Consider the following 19,161-nt stretch of genomic DNA (forward strand, 5'->3'; position numbering starts at 1 on the left):
ACTGGCCACAGAGGCCACCTCCAAATCCTGCCGAGAGAGCTGAGCCTGCCTCTCACCAGAAACCAGTTCTGTCGGGGTTGGCCTATGGTACAGCAGTTAGGGTGCCACTTAGGATGCCTGCGCTCTGTTGCAGGGCGCCTGAGTTCCAGTCCCAGCTCTGCTACCAACCCCAGCTTCCAGATAATGCACACCCTAGCAGGCAGCAGAGGACGGCTCGAGTACTTGGGTCCCAGTCATCTGCGGGAGAAACAGACTGAGATCAGAGCTCCTGGTTTCGGCTTGCCCTGGCTCCCACTGTCAGGGGCACCTGGGCAACGAACACATACTGAAGATTAAGATCTCCCCTCACCCCTCCAAAACAAGGAAGGACAGGGCTGTGCCGCGTCAGGCTAAGCAGCACCTGGATGCCGATGCTCCACACTGGAGTGCTCGCCCAACTCCCCGCTGCTTCTGCTTCTGATCCAGCTCCCTGCTAAAGCACCAGGGAGGCAGCAGATGATGGCCAAGCGCTTGAGTCCCTGCACCCACACGGGAGACCCGGGTGGAGTTCCTGGCTCCTGTCTGGACTGACCCGCCCCTGGCTACTGCGGCCGTCTGCGGAGTAAACCCCAGCAGATGCAGATCTCTCTATTCTCTCTCTGCCTTTCAAGGGAGGGAGGGAGGGAGGGAGAAGGGGGGGGAGAAAAAAGAAAAGAAAGAAAACGAAACCAGTTCTTGTCACTGTCATCGTCTCTGCACTGTCTTCAGCATATCCATGCTTGAGGCCAGCACTGTGGCACAATGGGTTAGGCTGCCTCCTGCAATGCCAGCATCCCAAATGGGCATCGATTCGAGTCCTGGCTGCTCCACATCCAATCCAGCTCCCTACTGATGCTCCTGGGAAAGCCCAAGTCCTTGGGCCCCTGCACCCACATGGGAGGTCTAGAAGCAGCTCCTGGCTCCTGGCTCTGGTTGAGCCCAGCCTTAACCATTGAGGGTATTTGGGGAGTGAACCAGAGGATGAAAGATCCCCTCCCTCACCCCACCCTGTAACTCTACCTTCCAAACAAATAAAGCAAATATTTTTTTTTAAATATTGATTTATTTGAAAGAGTTACACAGAGAGAAGAGAGGCAGAGAGAGAGAGAAGGGGAGGGGGGTGTCTTCCATCCGATGGTTCACTCCCCAGTCGGCCACAATGGCCAAAGCTGCGCCAATCCGAAGCCAGGAGCCAGGAGCCTCCTCCAGGTCTCCCACATGGGTGCAGGAGCCCAAGGACTTGGGCCATCCTCTACTGCTTTTCCAGGCCATAGCACAGAGCTGCATTGGAAATGGGGCAGCCAGGTCTCGAACTGGCATCCATGTGGGATGCCGGTGCTTCAGGCCAGGGTGTTAAGCTGCTGTGCCACAGTGCCAGCCCCAAATAAAGCGAGTCTTAACGAGAAAGAGAGAGAGAGAGAGAGAGAGAGAGAGAGAGAGAGAGGCAGGCAGGCCCGGGCACTGTGGCACAGCAGGTTAAAGCCAAGGCCTTGCAGAGCTGGCATCCCATATTGGCACTGTTTTAAATCCCGCCTGCTCCAGTCCTGATCCAACTCCCTGCTAATGAGCCTGGGGAAGCAGTAGAGGATGGCTCAAGTACTTGGGCCCTTGCACCCAAGGGGGAGACCTGGAAGAAGCTCCTGGCTCCTGGCTTCAGACTGTCCCAGCTCCGGCTATTTCAGCCATTTGGGGAGTGAACCAACAGAAAGAAGATTTTCTCTCTCTCTCTCTGTAACTCTGCCTTTAAAATAAATTTAAAAATCTTTAAGAGAGAGAGAGAATGTGTCTGTGCCTGCAGACAGTGGTCTGAGCAGGAAGGTGGTGAGACAGCACACCAGCTCTGACCCTGTATATACGTAAGAAGCCCTCCCAGTTTCCACTGTCTCCAAGTGGGTAGGCAGGAAAGTTCCTTCCAAAGTATTAAAACCTATGAAATATGGCTCACCAACTGCAGAAATCGGGGAGCAGAGCAGGGCAGCAGGCTTGCTTCTGGTTCACGGGCCAGCGCTGTGGCGCAGATTAAGTCACTGCCTGCGGGCCGGCACCATGGCGCACTTGGTTAATCCTCCACCTGCACCCCATATGGGTGCCAGGTTCTAGTCCCAGGTGCTCCTTTTCCAGTCCAGCTCTCTGCTATGGCCTGGGAAGGCAGTGGAGGATGGCCCAAGTGCTTGGGCCCCTGCACCCACATGGGAGACCAGGAAGAAGCACCTGGCTCCTGGCTTCGGATCGGCGTAGCGCTAGCTGTGGCGGCCATTTGGGGAATGAACCAACGGAAGGAAGACCTTTCTCTCGCTCTCTCTCACTGTCTAACTCTACCTGTCCAAAAAAAAAAAAAAAAAAAAAAAAAAAGTCATTGCCTGCAACGCCAGCATCCTGTATCAGGGCACCAGTTTGAGTCCTGGCTGCACCACTTCTGATCCAGCTCCCTGCTAATGCACTAGGGAAGGCAAGGGAAGATGGCCCAAGTGCCTGGGTCCCTGCACCCACACTGGAGACCCTGACAAAGTTCCAGATTCCTGACTTCAGCCTGGCCCAGCCCCAACCACTGTGGCCATTTGGGGCATGATCCAGTGGATGAAAGATCTCTTTCCGTCTCTGCATAATTCTGCCTTTCAAATAAATAGAAGACTCAGAGTCAATGTTCAACATTAAAACACTGAAAAATACTGAACTACTGAAGGAAAAAAATAACATAGGGAAAGTATAATATGAATTTCCTAATACTTATACCACCAGCTTTTGTAGTTTATATCACCCAAAAGGTTTCAAAGCTTGCAGACAAACCTGGCACCATGCAAAATCCAGCTGCAGTTGGTGAGCGCACCCTGCCTAAGCCAGCGGGGCCTGCTGGGCCCTGTGAAGTGGCAGGCAGCACCCTCCACACCCCGCCTCCCTGGCCTCCCCTTCAGGAGAGCTCTTCTCTCTCTGGTCAGCCCTGGGGTCCCCCTGGAGCATCCCCACAAAGGGCCCCCTCTGCTAGGCACAACCCTCCCCCTGGGAACCACCTATCACAGCTGAGCAGATCACTGTTTCCCATCAGCCCTCAGGGCTCACAGAGGGGCTGAACACCAGACAGCGGCCCCCGACCAAGCCACACAAGTCTTTTTCTACCCAACAAAGTCTTCAGGCAAGGAGCACAGAACTAGATCTACTAGTGGTTGCCTCTCCTCAATCACCCACCCAATAGCCATCCTCACCCCTTCTGCCCCAACCAGCCATGTCCCTACAGGACAGTATGGCAAGATTTACCAAACAAACAAACCAAGAAAACATAATTTAGATCACAAGATTTTTTTTAATGAGAATAAAATGTATTCACAAATAAATCTATATTTAGGTGTACATTTTAAAAACTGTATCTGATAATAACCAGCTATGTACATGTAATCAGTAGAAGACTATAATTTTAAGCAATGGAAAAAAAAGTCGCATGCAAGGAAAAGAAAGTGCAGGAAGGAAAATGAGTTCACGATGGAAAAAGCAAGCGGCCAGTGCCAGGAGCTTCTGAGGCTGCACTGAGGCGCAGTGTCTCCCTTGGCCTGGCGCAGCGTGGCTCTCACGCACTAGAGGAGAAGTGTAAACCGGCTGTGCTCATCTTCAAGAAAGGACGCAGGGCCACCATGGCTCAGCCGGCAAGGAGCAGCTGTCAAGCTTCGAAGCTTGGTAACGTCCCCGCCCCCCAGGGTCCGGCTGCTGGGGCTCTCCAGAGACAAGCTCCGAGGCCAGCACTGTGGTATCTCTCCCAAAGACCACCCTCCCACGGTTCCCGAAGGGGAAGCCCAGGTTGCACCACCTGCTGAAGTGCCCCCCCACACATGGGGTCTGACCTACCCCTTCCCTCCCCATCCCTAGGATGGTGGATTCTCTCACTGAGCTGTATGGAGCCCAAGGGCTGAGGTCCATGGGGCAAGGCCCACTTGGTCGTGGTTGTGCAGAACACGTGCCCTGGAGCCACCATGGGATACCTTAGCAATGAAGAGTACAGTCAAGGCCTCAGAAGAGCCCTGCTAGTTAGACGTTGCCCAAAGCAGCAGAGACCACCAGAGTAGGGTTCTCCAAGGGAGTAAAGCAGCTTTGGGGGAGGGGGGCCACTAGAGCGATCTCCCCCACAGAGTGTTCAAAGTAACGGCGCTCCCACATCCCCAGGGTGGCTGCCTGCAAAGGCGCCTCCCAGACAAGGCTCCTGTACAGGTTAGGGACTCAGGTAGGGTCCTGTACAGACAGTGGTTTAGGCAGGCCTCACCACCAATGCAGGGAGCCTCAGCTCAAGACACTAGACACACAACACCCAATTCTGCACCCCCGATTTGACCCAACATTTAAGACTCAAAACTTCCCTAGAAGGACCTTAGGTAAAATCAATGACTGAAATAAAACCTGTCAAGGGCCAGGTAGGTCCTAAAGAGCAAAAAGAAAAATTTCCAGATTGAGAGGCGTAGGAACACCCCCATTCATCTGCCGGGCTCAGGACTGACTGTCTGACTCACTTTTCCCCAGCTGCAGCTCCAAAACTATAAGCCCAGGCCACGCACTCACTCTCGCAAGGACAGGGCCTGTGCAAAGATACAGCTCTCTCAGGCACAGAAGCTGGGCTGCGAAGTGCTCACACAGGGGCAGGCGCCGGCACCACAGCAACAGCCAGCTCTGGGCAAGCTTCCTGGGGCCGCAAGCTGGTCCAGCCAGCCCAGCACTGCCCTCCCCACACCTGAGATCACCCTTCAGTCAGGGCCCCGAACAAGACACCTCCTGCTTCAAGACAGATTCACAGGGCAGGTGCTGTGGCACAGGAGGTTATGCAGCCACTGCCTGCAACACCAGCATCCTATATGAGTGCCAGTTCAAGTCTCGGCTGCTGCACTTCCAATGTGCCAGCAAAGGCAGCCGAAGATGGCCCAAGTATTTGGGTCCCTAGATGGAGTTCCAGGCCCCTGGCTTCAGCCTGGCCCAGCCCTGGCCATGGGAGGAGTGAACCAGCAATGGAAGATCTCTCACTCTGTCTCTCTGTAATCCTGCCTTTCAAATAAATGAATCAATATTTAAAACAAAAACAAAGGCCGGTGCCTCGGCTCACTAGGCTAATCCTCCACTTGCAGCGCCGGCACACCAGATTCTAGTCCAGTCGGGGCGCCAGATTCTGTCCCGGTTGCCCCTCTTCCAGGCCAGCCCTCTGCTGTGGCCCGGGAGTGCAGTGGAGGATGGCCCAAGTGCTTGGGCCCTGCACCCCATGGGAGACCAGGATAAGTACCTGGCTCCTGGCTCCTGGCTCCTGCCATCGGATCAGCACGATGCGCCGGCCGCAGCACGCCGGCCACGGCGGCCATTGGAGGGTGAACCAACGGCAAAAAGGAAGACCTTTCTCTCTGTCTTTCTCTCTCACTGTCCACTCTGCCTGTCAAAAATAAAATAAAAGATAAAAAAAAAAAAAAAAAAAAAAAAAGTAAAGGAAGGCCTGCATGTTGGCACTAACCAAGCACCAGAGGCAGGGTTTGGCCTAGTGGTTACAGATGTTTGCATCCCGTATCAGAGTTCAGGCTGGAGGCCCAGCTGTGGCGCCTCAATCCAGCTTCCTGCTGATACCAAGCCCGAGAGGCAGCAGTGATGATCTAGCGGCTGAGTGTCTGCCACCCACACCCACAGGGAAAGCCTCGTTTGGGTTTCCAGCTCCCAGCTTTGGCCCCAACTCAGTCCCAGCTGCTGCAGGCATTTGGTGAATGGATCAGAGTGTGTTTTCTATCCCCCCCCCTCCTCTCCTCTCCCTCTCTCTGCCTGTCAAATAAATAGGCAACAGGGATTGGTATTGTGGCATAACAGTCAAGATACTGCTTGGGACACCCGCATCTCATTTTAGGTGACATGGATGCAAATTTCTGCTCTGTTTCAGACCCAACTCCCTGCTACTGTGCACCCTGGAAAGCAGCGGTGACGGCACAAGTAGTTGAGTCCCTGCCAAAAACACTGGAGACCTGGGTAGAGCTCCGGGAACCTGGCTTCAGCCGGCCCAGCCCTGGCTACTGTAGACATCTGGGGAATGAACCAGCAGAGGGAAGACAGATGTCTGTATCTCCCTGTTATGCCTTTCAAATAAAATAAACAAAACTTTTAAAAAAACAGCTGCGGCAGGCATTGCGGCAACACCAGCACTCCTCGTCAGAGTGCCAGTCTGAGTCCCAGGTGCGCTGCTTCTCCTCCAGCTTCCTGCTCCCACTCACACGGGACACTCGTCTGCAGTTCTGGGCTTCTGGCTGCTGTGGCCACTTGGGGAGTGAACCAGCAGATGGAAGCTCTACCTCTTCTTCCGTCAATCTTTCCTTCAAATAAATAAATAAATCTTTTTTTTATTTTTTATTATTTTTTTTGACAGGCAGAGTGGACAGTAAGAGAGAGAAAGGTTTTCCTTTGCCGTTGGTTCACCCTCCAATGGCTGCCGCACTGCACTGATCTGAAGCCAGGAGCCAGGTGCTTCTCCTGGTCTCCCATGGGGTGCAGGGCCCAAGCACTTGGGCCATCCTCCACTGCACTCCCGGGCCACAGCAGAGAGCTGGCCTGGAAGAGGGGCAACCAGGACAGAATCCGGCACCCCGACCGGGACTAGAACCCAGTGTGCCGGCGCCGCAGGGGGAGGATTAGCCTAGTGAGCCGCAGCTCTAGCCAAATAAATAAATAAATCTTAAAAAAAAAAAGGGGGGGGGGGACTAATTTAAGAAAAAAGATCTAGGGAAAGCCAGATGCAGGATGCAGACATGTTTTTGAATACTCAAAATGGTAAGACAAGCAGATGTGTGACCAATATACCACAGGAAGCCCAGGTATGAGAACTTTGAGCAGAAAACATGAAAAATAACCGAAGTCACTAGAGACTGCAGGCTGAGAAAGATAAGGACACAGCAAGGTAGAGAACACGCACCACGCAACAGAATCGGCGCAGACCAAAGGCCAGGGGGAAGGCAGCCACCAAGAAGTGGGTTGGTCAGAAAAGGCTGTACGACCTCTGGGGGTTTCCACCCAGGGAAGTTTCTTCAGGCAAAGAGGAAGAGCGGGAGAAAACAGAGTCACTGAGAACAGGGCAGCGTGGACAGCCTGGACAGGAGAGCCCAGGAGGGCAGAGCACCTGAGGCAGGGCCTCCACAGAGGAGGGACAAAGTGACAGGCTTAGGAGAAGGGGTGAGGCACCCGGGACCCAAGAAAGGGGGAAGGGCAGGGCCAGAGTGCAGGGATGAGGATGGCGAGTCCACAGTGCCCAGCTCCCAGCTCCCAGCAGAGCCAGCGACAGAGGCCCTGGCCACGCTAGACCGAGACCGCAGCCAGGCGGCTCGCAGGCTCAGCAGCAAGGTCAGAGGGTCCGAGGGCCATTTGCAGGTCCTGTCCCCAGCACCAGGAACACAAAGGGAGAAGTGGAGAGCGAGCTCAGAGAACGTCGGTGAGGCTTCAAGCCTTCCCTGCCAACCACATCGGCCTCTGACAGACTCCAAAACACACAGCTGTCACCAGGAGCTGCAACACTCCTGACTGCGAGAAAATCAATTCGAGAGAAAAACCGGCTGGAGAGCGGGCCTGTAACAACGATGGCGCACAGGTGAGTTCTGGGAGAGAGGGCAGACACAGAGGCCTGCAGCTCCACAAACACCGGGAGGATACAGCCCTGCACAAGGCACCTCCCTGACCCCCAGACGGGCCTTCAACACTCCCACTCCCTGCGGGCTGCAGGCTGATCTGAAATGCACACGGGTCAGCCCCAGCCTAGCTGCCGGTACAGAGGGTACCTGATCCTGTCTGGGGGAGAAAGGACACCACCACACACCCTCCTTCACCAGGCCCCTGGGCAAACTCCAGATGGAAAGCACACACTCATCTCTTCCGCAGGGGCCACCAAGGCCCACCTTTATATCCTGTCAGCTCTGGACGTCCTGAGCTTCTGTATACTAACATCTCCGTTCAAACAGAATTCTCAATCAAGTGCGCTGGTAAGAAATTTAGTGCCTGGACAAGTCCTTTCTTTGCAATGAGCTAGTTCTCCTAACACATTCAAAACCACCTGGAATCTCTTGGATTAAGAAGAAAATGTTAGGGCCGGCGCCGCGGCTCACTAGGCTAATCCTCTGCCTAGCGGCGCCGGCACACCAGGTTCTAGTCCCGGTCGGGGTGCCAGATTCTGTCCCGGTTGCCCCTCTTCCAGGCCAGCTCTCTGCTGTGGCCAGGGAGTGCAGTGGAGGATGGCCCAAGTGCTTGGGCCCTGCACCCCATGGGAGACCAGGAAGAAGCACCTGGCTCCTGGCTCCTGCCATCGGATCTGTGCGGTGCACCAGCCACAGCACGCCGGCCGCGGTGGCCATTGGAGGGTGAACCAACGGCAAAGGAAGACCTTTCTCTCTCTCTCTCTGTCCACTCTGCCTGTCAAAAAAATAAAAAAATAAATAAATAAAAGAAGAAAATGTTCTAGACTGAGAGGTTGGAAACCACGTACGTGTCATCCACGTCACACCCCAACAACCACTGGGAACCCAGACAGCCTTCTCCTCTCTTGAGAACACATCAGAACGCTTTCCCCACATTCCCTGAAAACACACACCCTGCCTGTGATCTCACAGTAGATACTGAACACATCGCCTGTTCTCAATATCCAAACGATTTTTAAAGGGCCTGGTTCACACTGAACAAGTGAAAAACTGAAGGGACCTGAGCGCCACTTGTCCAGAGCCACAGCAGCACTTCCTCCCTGGCGAAACGCCCCTTGAACCTGTCTGCCACACGGCGGGCAATGGGCCCCCGTCGCCACCGGCCATCCACCAGCAGGCCTGGAGCACACAGCTGCCAAGGGAGAGGCATTCCCGCACCAGCGTTCCTGGGAGCAACAGCCACCGCTGAGCTGAAAAAGCAGGTGGGCTCTGCCCTAATCCGATCCCATGCAAAACAAAGTGCCGTGCTGGGGAGCCACCCTCCTCAAAGGCATCACCTCAGAAGGAACTGGCCACGTTCACCCCTCATTCCTACAACACCTCCCAGGCCAGCACCCGTGCCCAACCCCATCTCTCACCAGTGTCCGTCAGCCACCCACAAGCACCCAAACCCAGCCGAGGCAGCTGAGAGGCTGAGGCCACAGAAAAGGAGCTGTCCGCTCCTCCTCTCCACAGGATGCCCTGTGGCCTCCCCACGACACACACCCAAGAGCAGAGCAGACCTCAGCCCCAGCTGGGGCATCAGCACTCACCCTGCCGCTCTCCACTCGCTTGCAGACTGCTGCCTCCCGGGTGTCACCGGGCGGGGTCACCCTGCTCCACACACACCAGCCACGGCAGGCGGCAGGCGGAGCGCAGCCAGAAAACCACAAGCCGCTTTTTCTGACGCTCTCTGCTTTCCCCAGCCTTTCCCGACAGACACAGCCAGCCTCGCAAAAGGCCCGCCGAACCCCCAATTCCACCCTTAACCCCACAGAGACATGTCCTTCTTCCAGAGGGACCCCAAGCCTCACCCAGACTATCAGCCCTCAGTGCGGAGCCGGAGCCGCTCTCCAAACAGCTGCTGACAGCAGGAGGCCGCTACAGGCCCCAGGGGTCACAGAGTTCAGCCATCTGCCCAGAGACACACGTGCGCTGTCCCTGCAGGCCAAGACACTCTCTCTGCCTCCATGGGGCTCCATTCCCGGGAAGACATCCTGGGTAGACGCACTGAGGACTCCTCACACCCCACACACAGAGCCGGGCTGAGCTGCCCACCCTCCCTCCCTCCCTGGCGGCCCTCACACTGGGGTCCCTGCCAAACCCCTCTGCACCTCAAGGCATCAGTGCAAGGGAGCAACACTGCCCACACCACCACAGGAGGTACCTGGCAAGGCACCTGCCCTCATCGGACTCTGGCCCACCTGGGACTGCCGGCAGGAGAGGCCAGAGCGCAGACTGCTCCCCCTGCTGGTTTCCCACTGGCAGAGGCATCTCCCACACGCCTGCAGTGCCACCCTGAAGTCTGCGTGCAGACCCCTTAGACCCATCAGGTGCCTCTGGGGCAGGCGGTCTGCGGCACCACTGACAGGAAACACGGCCTCCTCCACACGGGGCCACAGGGACTCCAGCTGCCAAAGCCGCGGGGCCTGCCACTCACTCCCTCCCCGGGAAGGCCACTTCTGCTCACGGGATGCCACGCTGCCTCGCATGAAGACACTGCATGTCAGAGTCCATCGTGTGGATGACAAGACCGCGAAACCCCGAGCTCCCTGTTCCACAGAGCCTCATACACACCCGGCGCTGCACAGACCGTGCGGAAGCTCACTCTGCCGGGCGCCGGGGTGCAGCCACACCCCCAACACGCGGACACCCCCACCCCGTTCTCAGTCTGCACAGACCGTGCCGGGGTGCAGCCACACCCCCAACACGCGGACACCCCCACCCCTTTCTAGCCTGCACAGACCGTGCGGAAGCTCACTCTGCCGGGCGCCGGGGTGCAGCCACACCCCCAACACGCGGACACCCCCACCCCGTTCTCAGCCTGCAGGTTTCGGTTTAATGATCACCAAGGAGCAGCTGCGGAAGGTCCAAGGGCCTCCTGACACAGTCGCAGAATCCAGTGCAGCCGCGCGCTTTCTCAGCCACGGGCTCCCACCTCGGCCACGCCAAGGGGCCCTGCCAGGCCCCGGCCCCCCGGGACTGCGACTGCAGCCGCGACGGCCTAGCCTGGCAGACGAGCGTCCAGCTGCGCCCCGGGCCTGCCTTCATGCCCAGGACTTCCTCTGCGAGTGACGTCCGACCATCACCACCGCACACAGGGCTAAATCGCCACGCACGTCCCAAGACCTCAGAGCACATCCAGACACCAGGAACGCGGGGAAAACAGAGACGCTCGACAAACAAGTGGCCTGCTCCGCTCTGCTGCCCCGGGGTCCCCTCTACCTGTCAGGCTCACTTCCCCTCGGCGATGCTTCGAGGCCCGCCTCCCAGCAGCTCCCCCCCGCACGGAACACGGCCACCGGCCGCAAAAGCATCCAAATGCCTCCCGCAGGGCCGCGAAAGCAGGGGCGACCAGACCCTCCGCACTCCCCGCCCCGGGTCGAGAATTCGCTGGCGGGGCCGCGAGCATCAGGTGCCCGGCCCAAGAACGAGCCCCCTTCTGCAGGCGGAGGCGCTGGGAAGCCGTTCCAGGCGGAGGCCTAGGGCGGCTCCTCGGGAGACCGAGCGGAAAGGTGGCCCCAGAGGCTCGCTCCAGGCTGCGCCGACTCGAAAACAAACTTTCCAGGCACTTCCACCCCGCCCGGCCAGGTGACACCTCCAGGCCTCCCCCGCCCTCCGCGCCTGTCAGCGCCCCCGGCCGGGCCGGCGTCCGCCGCCGCCAGGGCCAGGGCTGCCCGCGGCGGCCGAGGAGAGAGCCCGGCTGGAACCGACCGCCCCGGCCCGGCCGGCCGTCGCAGTGAAGGCGCCGCCCGGCCCTCGGGACCCCGGGCCGCCCCGCCTCGCCGGTCCCGGGAGGCCGCCGCGCTCCGCGGTGTAACGGGCCGGAGCGCCCCGCCCGCCGCGGCGCACTCACCAAGTGGCTGGTGGTCCTGGCCATGGGCCCCCGTCGGCGCGGGAGCCTCCTCCGCCCCGCTGCGCTACTCGGCGCCTCCTCGCCGTCCTCTTCCCCGCGGCGGAGCCCCAGCAATGGCCGCCCTCATCCTGCGCCCGCCCCGCCGCCCGCCGCCCCCGGCACCGCCCCGCCCCCGCGCGACGCCGGGCAGGACTTCCGCCGCGCCGCCGCCGCCGCCCACGCCCATTGGCTGAGCCGGTCGTCGCTCCGCGGCTCCCGGGCGGACCCCGCCCCGACCCCCGGAGCCGCATTTCCGGGTTAGGGCTCGACTGACGGGAGCGGCCCTGCCCCGCTAGGGAAGGGCGACGCCGCGCCAGCCAATCCTGGAGCTAGCGGGGCGGGGCATGGCTAGCTGTCATCCCCAGCTCCCAGACGGGGAAACTGAGGCCCGGGGGCTCGGGCCCAGAGTCAGGCCCCAGGCGGCAGCGGGGCTGGGCTGCAGCCTGCTCCGGCACTGGTTTCCCAGGTGCTAAGCGTTTGCGGAAGGGAACAGGCCCGCGTCGCCCGGGCACCCCGGGGCCACCCTCCGAACACCCACGCCTGAGCGTGTCCTGGGCTCCTCTGCTCGCTGCAGGCGCTCATGCGGGGCAGGAGGGGTTTTTACGGGGGCAGGTACACACGAAGCTGACCATGTGACCCCGTCAGGTGCACAGTTCGGCTACAGTAAGTACCTTCACGCTGGCGCGCCACGATCCCACCTTCCTCTTTTTACTGAAGGTTCGCTGTGTGGGTGTGTGCGTTTCTTAAAAAAAAAAAAAAAATTTACTTATTTATTTGAAACAGAGAGGGAGATCTCCCTTCCATCCCCTGGCTCTCTCCCACATGGCCACACCGCCTGGAGCCAAGCCAGGCCAAAGCCAGCAGCCAGGAGCTCCATCCGGGTCTCCCCTGTGGGTGCAGGGACTCAAGCACCAGGACATCTTCTGCTGCCTCCCCAGGCCATAGCGGGGAGCAGGAGCAGAAGAGGAGCAGCTGGGATACAAACTAACGCCCGTATGGGATGCGGGCGGCACAGGCGGTGGCTTTGCCGCTATGCCACAGCACCGGCCACATGCAGTCAGAGAGGGAGACAGAGACAGAGAGATCTTCCTGGGCTGACCCAAATGGCTGCAGTGACCAAGCTTGGGCCAGACCAAACGCAGGACCCAGCAGCTTCATCTGGGTCCCACACAGGTGGCAGGGGCCCAAGCACTCGGGCCCAGGCCCTTTAGCAGGAAGCTGGAGCTGAAGTGGAGCAGCCAGGACTTGAACCAGTGTTCGTATGGGATGCCAGCCACGGGCAGGGGCTTAACACACCCCTGGTTTGCATATTTGTAAATAACCTTTTTTTTTTTTTTTTTTTTGACAGGCAGAGTGGACAGTGAGAGAGAGAGACAGAGAGAAAGGTCTTCCTTTTTGCCGTTGGTTCACCCTCCAATGGCTGCCACGGCCGGCGCGCTGCGCTGATCCAAAGCCAGGAGCCAGGTGCTTCTCCTGGTCCCCATGCGGGTGCAGGGCCCAAGCACTTGGGCCATCCTCCACTGCCTTCCCGGGCCACAGCAGAGAGCTGGCCTGGAAGAGGGGTTACCGGGACAGAATCCGGCACCCCGACTGGGACTAGAACCCAGTGTGCTGGCGCCGCAGGCAGAGGATTAGCCTATTGAGCCACGGCACTGGCCCCTTTTTTCTATTTCCAAAAGCGACACAGTTCAATTTTTCTTTATTTATTTGGGAGGCAGAGACAGAGAGAACTCCCCATCACTGGTTTAGTCCCCAGATGGCCGGCGCTGCGGCTACAGGAAGCTGGATCGAAGTGGAGCATCCAGGACTCAAACCAGTGTCCATACGGGATGCCGGCACTGCAGGCAGTGGCTTTACCTGCTACACCACAGCACTGCCCCCCCATCTTTATTTTTTAAAATAAAAATTTAGGGGGCAGAGGCTGTGGCACAGCATCCCATATCACAGTGCCGGTCAGAGACCCAGCTGCTCCCCTTCCCAACCAGCTCCCTGCTAATGCACCTGGGAAGGCAGTGGAAGACGGCCCAACTGCTTGAGTCCCTGCACCCGCGTGGGAAACCTGAACGGAGTTCCTGGCTCCTGGCTTCACCTGGACCAGATCCAGCTGTTGCAGCCATTTGGGGAGTGAACGGATAGAAGAGCTCTCTGTTTCTCTCTCTCTCTCCCCCTTCCAAATAAATCCTTAAAAATAAATAAATGAGCAGCTGGCACTGTGGCACAGCAGGTTAAAGCCCCAGCCTGCAGTGCTGTGGTCCCACACGGGCACCAGTTTGAGTCCCAGCTGCTCCACTTCTGATCCAGTTCCCTGCTAATGCGCCTGGGAAAGCCATAGAAGATGGTCCAAGTCCTTGGACCCCGGCACCTGCATGGGAGACCCGGAAGAAGCTCCTGGCTCCTGGCTTCGGATTGGCCTAGCTTCAGCTGTTGCAGCCATTTGGAGAGTGAACCAGCAGATGGAAGACCCCTCTTTCTGTTTCTATGTCTCTCTGCAACTGTCTTTCAAATTTAAAACATAAAAATAAATAAATGAAATAAAAATGTAGATAACACAGAGAAAGAAGAATAAGATGATACATGGATCTGTGTGGGCAGAATGAACTGCTGAACACCAGAGAAAATAACAGGCACTAACATTTACCCACGTTTCTCTGCGTGAGGAATGGGCAGGCCTAACGCCTCTCTCTTTTTTTTTTTTTTTAAGATTTATTTATTTATTTGAAAGGCAGAATTACAAGGAAGCAGAGAGAGAGAGACAGAGGGAGAGAGAGAGAGAGAGAGAGAACCATCTGCTGGTTCACTGCCCAGTTGGCTGCAACAGCCAGAGCTGTGCCCATCTGAAGCCAGGAGCCAGGAGCTCCATCCGGGTCTCCCACGCGGGTGCAGGGGCCCAAGGACTTGGCCATCTTCTGCTGCTTTCCCAGGCCACAGCAGAGAGCTGGGTCGGAAGTGGAGCAGCCAGGACTGGAACCGGCGCACACATGGGACACGGTGCTGCAGGTGGTGGCTTAACCTACTGTGGCACGGCGCCAGCTCCAGGCCTAATCTCTTCACACAGACGCAGCTGATACCGTTCCCTGCATTTCAGATAGGAAACCGAAGCAGGGGACAGTCCTGAACTTGCCCGCCATGCGTCCTCCGGCCTCCTGTACATAGATGCTGCTCTCAAACAGCTGCAACAGCAAGGCAGGTGTGACCCCTCCTAGCCCAGGAGCTCCTCCCGCCCCGTGTCTCTCGTGCCTGCCCTGACGTCGGCTCCCTGTCCTCCTCAGCGCCGAGGGCGCCAGGGGAGTACACTGGAGGAACACCCAAGGACGGGACGGATGTTTACGGATCCTCGCCCGGGTCAAGCTCCCACCCAGAAACACTGAAATGATTCCCGCGTTTGTTTTGTTTCCTCGTGAACAAAGGCCCAGAGAGCTGGCCTGGAAGAGGGGCAACCGGGACAGAATCCGGCGCCCCGACCGGGACTAGAACCCGGGGTGCTGGTGCCGCAGGCGGAGGATTAGCCTAGTGAGCTGCGGTGCCGGCCCCCATTTGCTTTTACAGAGGCTGAGAGAGACAGACAGAGATGGAGAACTCTGGGCCAGGCCAAAGCCAGCAACCTAGAATTCAGTCAGGTCTCCCATGTACGCCGGGGACCCAACTACCTGAGCCAGCAGCTGCCGCCTCCCAGTGTGCACGTGCAGGAAGCGGGAAGTGGGAGCAGTCAGAACTGGAACTCAGACGCACCGCTGGGGCTGCGGTCAACTGGGGAGTGAGCGAGCGGGTGGAAGACCTCTCTCTCTCTCTCTCTCTCTCTCTCTCTCTCTCTGCCTCTCCTTTCTCTGTGTAACTCTGACTTCTGAATAAATAAATCAATCTTTTAAAAAGATTGATTTATTTACATGAAAGGCAGAATTAGAGACGGAGAGACAGGGAGAGAGAAATTCCATCCACTGGTTCACCCCCCGAAATGACCACTATAGCTGGGGCTGGGCCAGGACGAAGCCAGGAGCCTCTCCCGGGTCTCCCACATGGGTGCAGGGGCCCAGGGACTTGGGCCATCCTCTGCTGCTTTCCTAGGCACATTAACAGGGAGCTGGGTCAGACGTGGATCGACCGGGACTCAAACCAGTGCCCACACGGGATGGCGGTGCCACAGGCGGAGGCTCAGCCCACTACGCCACCGCGCCAGCTCCTCATTCCCGTTGTTGCAGCAGGAAACCGAGGCTTCAGTGACTTGTGTATCTTCAGTCATCAAATTTGTAGGTCCCAGCGCACGGGACTCAAAACCAGACCCTGCCCCACGCCGCTGCCCCTCTCCACCTCCACACTCGACTGCCTCCCACGACCCTCTCGTTTGTCCTGCGAATGCCGGCCTCTTACTTCTCGTTGCGGCTTTCTGCCATAGGTGCCGTCTCTGCTGCGTCTTACATGTGAAGACGTTTGCCAGACAACACGTTGCCCGTGGGACAAACACGTACACGGGACTCAGGCAGCGAGGCGCACGTCAGAATATGGGCGCTAGCCCTGCTCTGGCCCTTGGCTCCAGCTCGCTGCTGGTGCACACCCTGGAAGCAGTAGGTGGGGCCCTGCCACGCTCGTGGGAGACCTGGATGGAGTCAGTGCTCCCAGCTTCAGCCTGGCCCAGCCCTGGAGCCTGTGGGCATCTCACTAGTGCATTTCTGCAGGGCAACGCTCTTTCTCTCTCATTCTTGCTCTCCAGCTCTTGAAAAAATAAATAAATAAATCATGTGAAATTGCACGATACAGACATCTCTATATGGGCCAGTGCTGTGGCGCAGCAGGTAAAGCTGCCACCTGTGGCGCCGGACCCCATATGGACACCAGTTTGAGTCCCGGCTGCTCCACTTCAGATCCAGCTCCCTGCTAATGCACCTGGGAAAGCGGCGGAGGAGGCCCAGCTCCTTGGGCCCTGCACCCACGTGGGAGATGCAGAAGCAGCTCCTGGCTCCAGATTGGCCCAGCTCTGGCCATTGCAGCCACTTGGGATGTGAACCAGCAGATGGAAGATCTCTCTCTCTCTCTCTCTGTCTCTCTGTCTCTCTGTCTTGCTCTCTCTCTTTCAAATAAATAAAACAAATCTGTAAAAAGATCTCTATCGATACAGATAGGTAAATCAATAGACAGACAGATCTGTATCTCGCAACCCTGTCTCAGAAAGTCACTGCAGAGTGTGCTTCACCACGTGAGGACGTGACCCAAGAACGGAGACACAGGTCCAAGGGACAGGGAGACACGAAGGCGGCCCAGGAGTGGGGACAGGTCCCAGGACTTGCCCATGCAACACATTCCCTGCATCCCCTCGGCTGCAAGCACTGGCGTGCACGCTGGCGATTCATCAGTGGACGGAACACCAAAGTCTCCACCCTCGTAGAAGCCCAGCACGCCGGCAGCAGTGCAGGAAGAGAGCAAATCTTCCAGCGGTAGGGCATCACCAAGCCGCAGGAGAAAGACGACCAGGCGCGGCCTGTGGCTTCGCAGGAAGTCACTTGCCTTCAATGCCAGAATCCTTTATGGGCGCTGGTCTGTGTCCTGGCTGCACCGCTTCCAATCCAACTCCCTGCCAATGGCCTGGGAAAGGTGGTGGAAGGCAGCCCACACGCCTGGGCCCCTGCCACTCCTGGGGGAGGCCGGAGGGAGCTCCTGGCTCCTGGCTTCAGCCCGGCCCAGCCCTGGCGGCTGCGCCGTCTGGAGTGGACCAGTGGGTGGAAGAGCTCTCTTTTCTCTCTGCAATTCTTTCAAGTAAATAAATGAATCGAAAGGAAGGGAGGAAGTCTGGGAAGTGGGGTCCCGGGGTGCCGGGAAGGGGCACAAGTTTAGATTGATGGGAGAGCCACCCAGGTCAGCGCTTCAGCAGGGAGCACCAGGCCCAAGCAGAGCAGACTTCCAGGGGATGTCTCGCCGGATTCTCGCCAGAGTTGAACCGGGAAGCTGACAGAGGAGACGGGAAAACTCCAGAAAACAGCTGTGCCGGGAACGACGCAGGCTCCCCGCCCGCCACCCAGCTCCGTGTCTCAGCTCTGAGTGACGTCGGCAGCCATCAGCGGCAGCCACCGGGGAGATGGGCTGGCAAAGCCGGATCCTCACCTCTTCCGCCAGCCAGGCAACAGGTAAGGACCACAAACGGTGATGGCGTCCAGGATATAGGGCGGGCACGCGGCACGGTGGGTGACGTCGCCGTGAGGGGCTCCTGCGTCCTAGACTGAGTGCCTGGTTCAAGTCCCGGCTGCTCTGTGCTTCTGCTCCAGCTTCCTGATAGTGCATCTGGGAGGAGCAGGTGACGGCACAGATGTGGGTCCCTGGCACCAGTGAGAGACCCAGTGACGTTCCTGGCTCCTGGCTTCAGCCCGGCCCAGCCCGTCTTCTGCTGTGGCACGGGGGTGTGGGCGTGCATGGACCGGGCCATCTTCTGCTGTGGCACGGGGGTGTGGGCGTGCAGGGACCGGGCCTTCTGCTGTGGCACGGGGGTGTGGGTGTGCATGGACCGGGCCGTCTTCTGCTGTGGCACGGGGGTGTGGGCATGCAGGGACAGGGCTGTCGGCTGTGGCACGGGGGTGTGGGCGTGCAGGGACCAGGCTGTCGGCTGTGGCACGGGGGTGTGGGTATAAAGGGGCAAGGCTGGCCGGCGCTGTGACTCACTAGGTTAATCCTCTGCCTGTGGCACTGGCACCCCGGGTTCTAGTCCTGGTCGGAGCTCCGGATTCTGTCCCGGTTGTTCCTCTTCCAGGCCAGCTCTCTGCTGTGGCCCGGGAGTGCAGTGGAGGATGGCCCAAGTGCTTGGGCCCTGCACCCCATGGGAGACCAGGAGAAGCACCTGGTTCCTGGCTTCGGATCAGCGCGGTGCACCGGCTGCAGCGGGCTGGCCGCGGTGGCCATTGGAGGGTGAATCAACAGTAAGGGAAGACCTTTCTCTCTGTCTCTCTCCCTCACTGTCCACTCTGCCTGTCAAAAAAAAAAATTAAATAAAAAATAAAAAAATAAAGGGGCAAGGCTGAACCACGCCTTCCCTTACAGCCTCTCAGAGCCTCAGAGCCGCCTGCCCTCCTCCGTGACCGATGAAGAGCAGGGACCAGGGCCGGTCTTCCTGGCAGTCTCGGCTCTCACTCCTGAGTGGAAAGCGAGAAGGCAAGGACGGCCAAGGCCGCACAGCTTTACCACGGAGCCAGCGTGAGGACGAGCGTGAGAGAAGAGGCAGCGCTGCAGCACTGGGGAGTGCAGGAGGCAGCGAGAGGCCAAGTGAATGGCTTCAGATAACCCCACGCGCACCCGAGGCTGGCAGAAGGACGCGCCACACAGCGACCACGTTCCCACTGCGGGTGCGCTGCTTTTGTTTTGGGTTTTGGAGGCGGGGGAACCCCATCTGCTTGCTCCCCAAATATCCACAACAGGCAGGGCCGGGCCAGGTAATTAATCTGGGTCTCCCACACGGGCGGCAGGGACCCAAATCCTGAGCCATCGCTGCTGCTTGCCAGGGTCAGCTCCAGCAGGGGGCTGGAGGCCGGAGCTGGAGCGGGGGCCACACCCAGGCGCTCCAGCGTGCAACCTGGGGCTCCTTCCTTGTTGTTCTTGTGACATTCATTTATTTGAAAG

At 58.4% G+C, this 19,161-nt stretch overlaps 1 protein-coding gene and 1 long non-coding RNA gene across 3 annotated transcripts in view; one reads left to right on the forward strand and one right to left on the reverse strand.

Moving 5' to 3' along the window:
• The window catches only part of PDPK1 (3-phosphoinositide dependent protein kinase 1), an 88,121-nt gene extending 76,418 nt beyond the window's left edge, over positions 1-11,703 (reverse strand). Inside the window, exon 1 of one of the 2 annotated variants that reach the window (XM_051836225.3) lies at positions 11,530-11,703. In XM_051836225.3, the coding sequence (XP_051692185.2) occupies positions 11,530-11,553 (24 nt within the window). In that variant the 5' untranslated portion in view covers positions 11,554-11,703. The remainder of the gene's footprint in view (positions 1-11,529) is intronic. The other variant, XM_089321418.1, reaches the window with a different exon arrangement.
• A 122-nt stretch (positions 11,704-11,825) lies between these two features.
• LOC103346205 (uncharacterized) lies at positions 11,826-18,599 on the forward strand. Its single transcript, XR_011384463.2, has 3 exons — positions 11,826-12,231; positions 17,488-17,681; positions 18,299-18,599. It is a non-coding gene; the product is annotated as an uncharacterized LOC103346205 (long non-coding RNA).
• Positions 18,600-19,161: the final 562 nt, after the last annotated feature.

Source organism: Oryctolagus cuniculus, chromosome 19 (assembly GCF_051225735.1).
Source record: "Oryctolagus cuniculus isolate XC-2025 breed Fujian yellow rabbit chromosome 19, ASM5122573v1, whole genome shotgun sequence".
Taxonomy (NCBI): Eukaryota; Metazoa; Chordata; class Mammalia; order Lagomorpha; family Leporidae; genus Oryctolagus; species Oryctolagus cuniculus.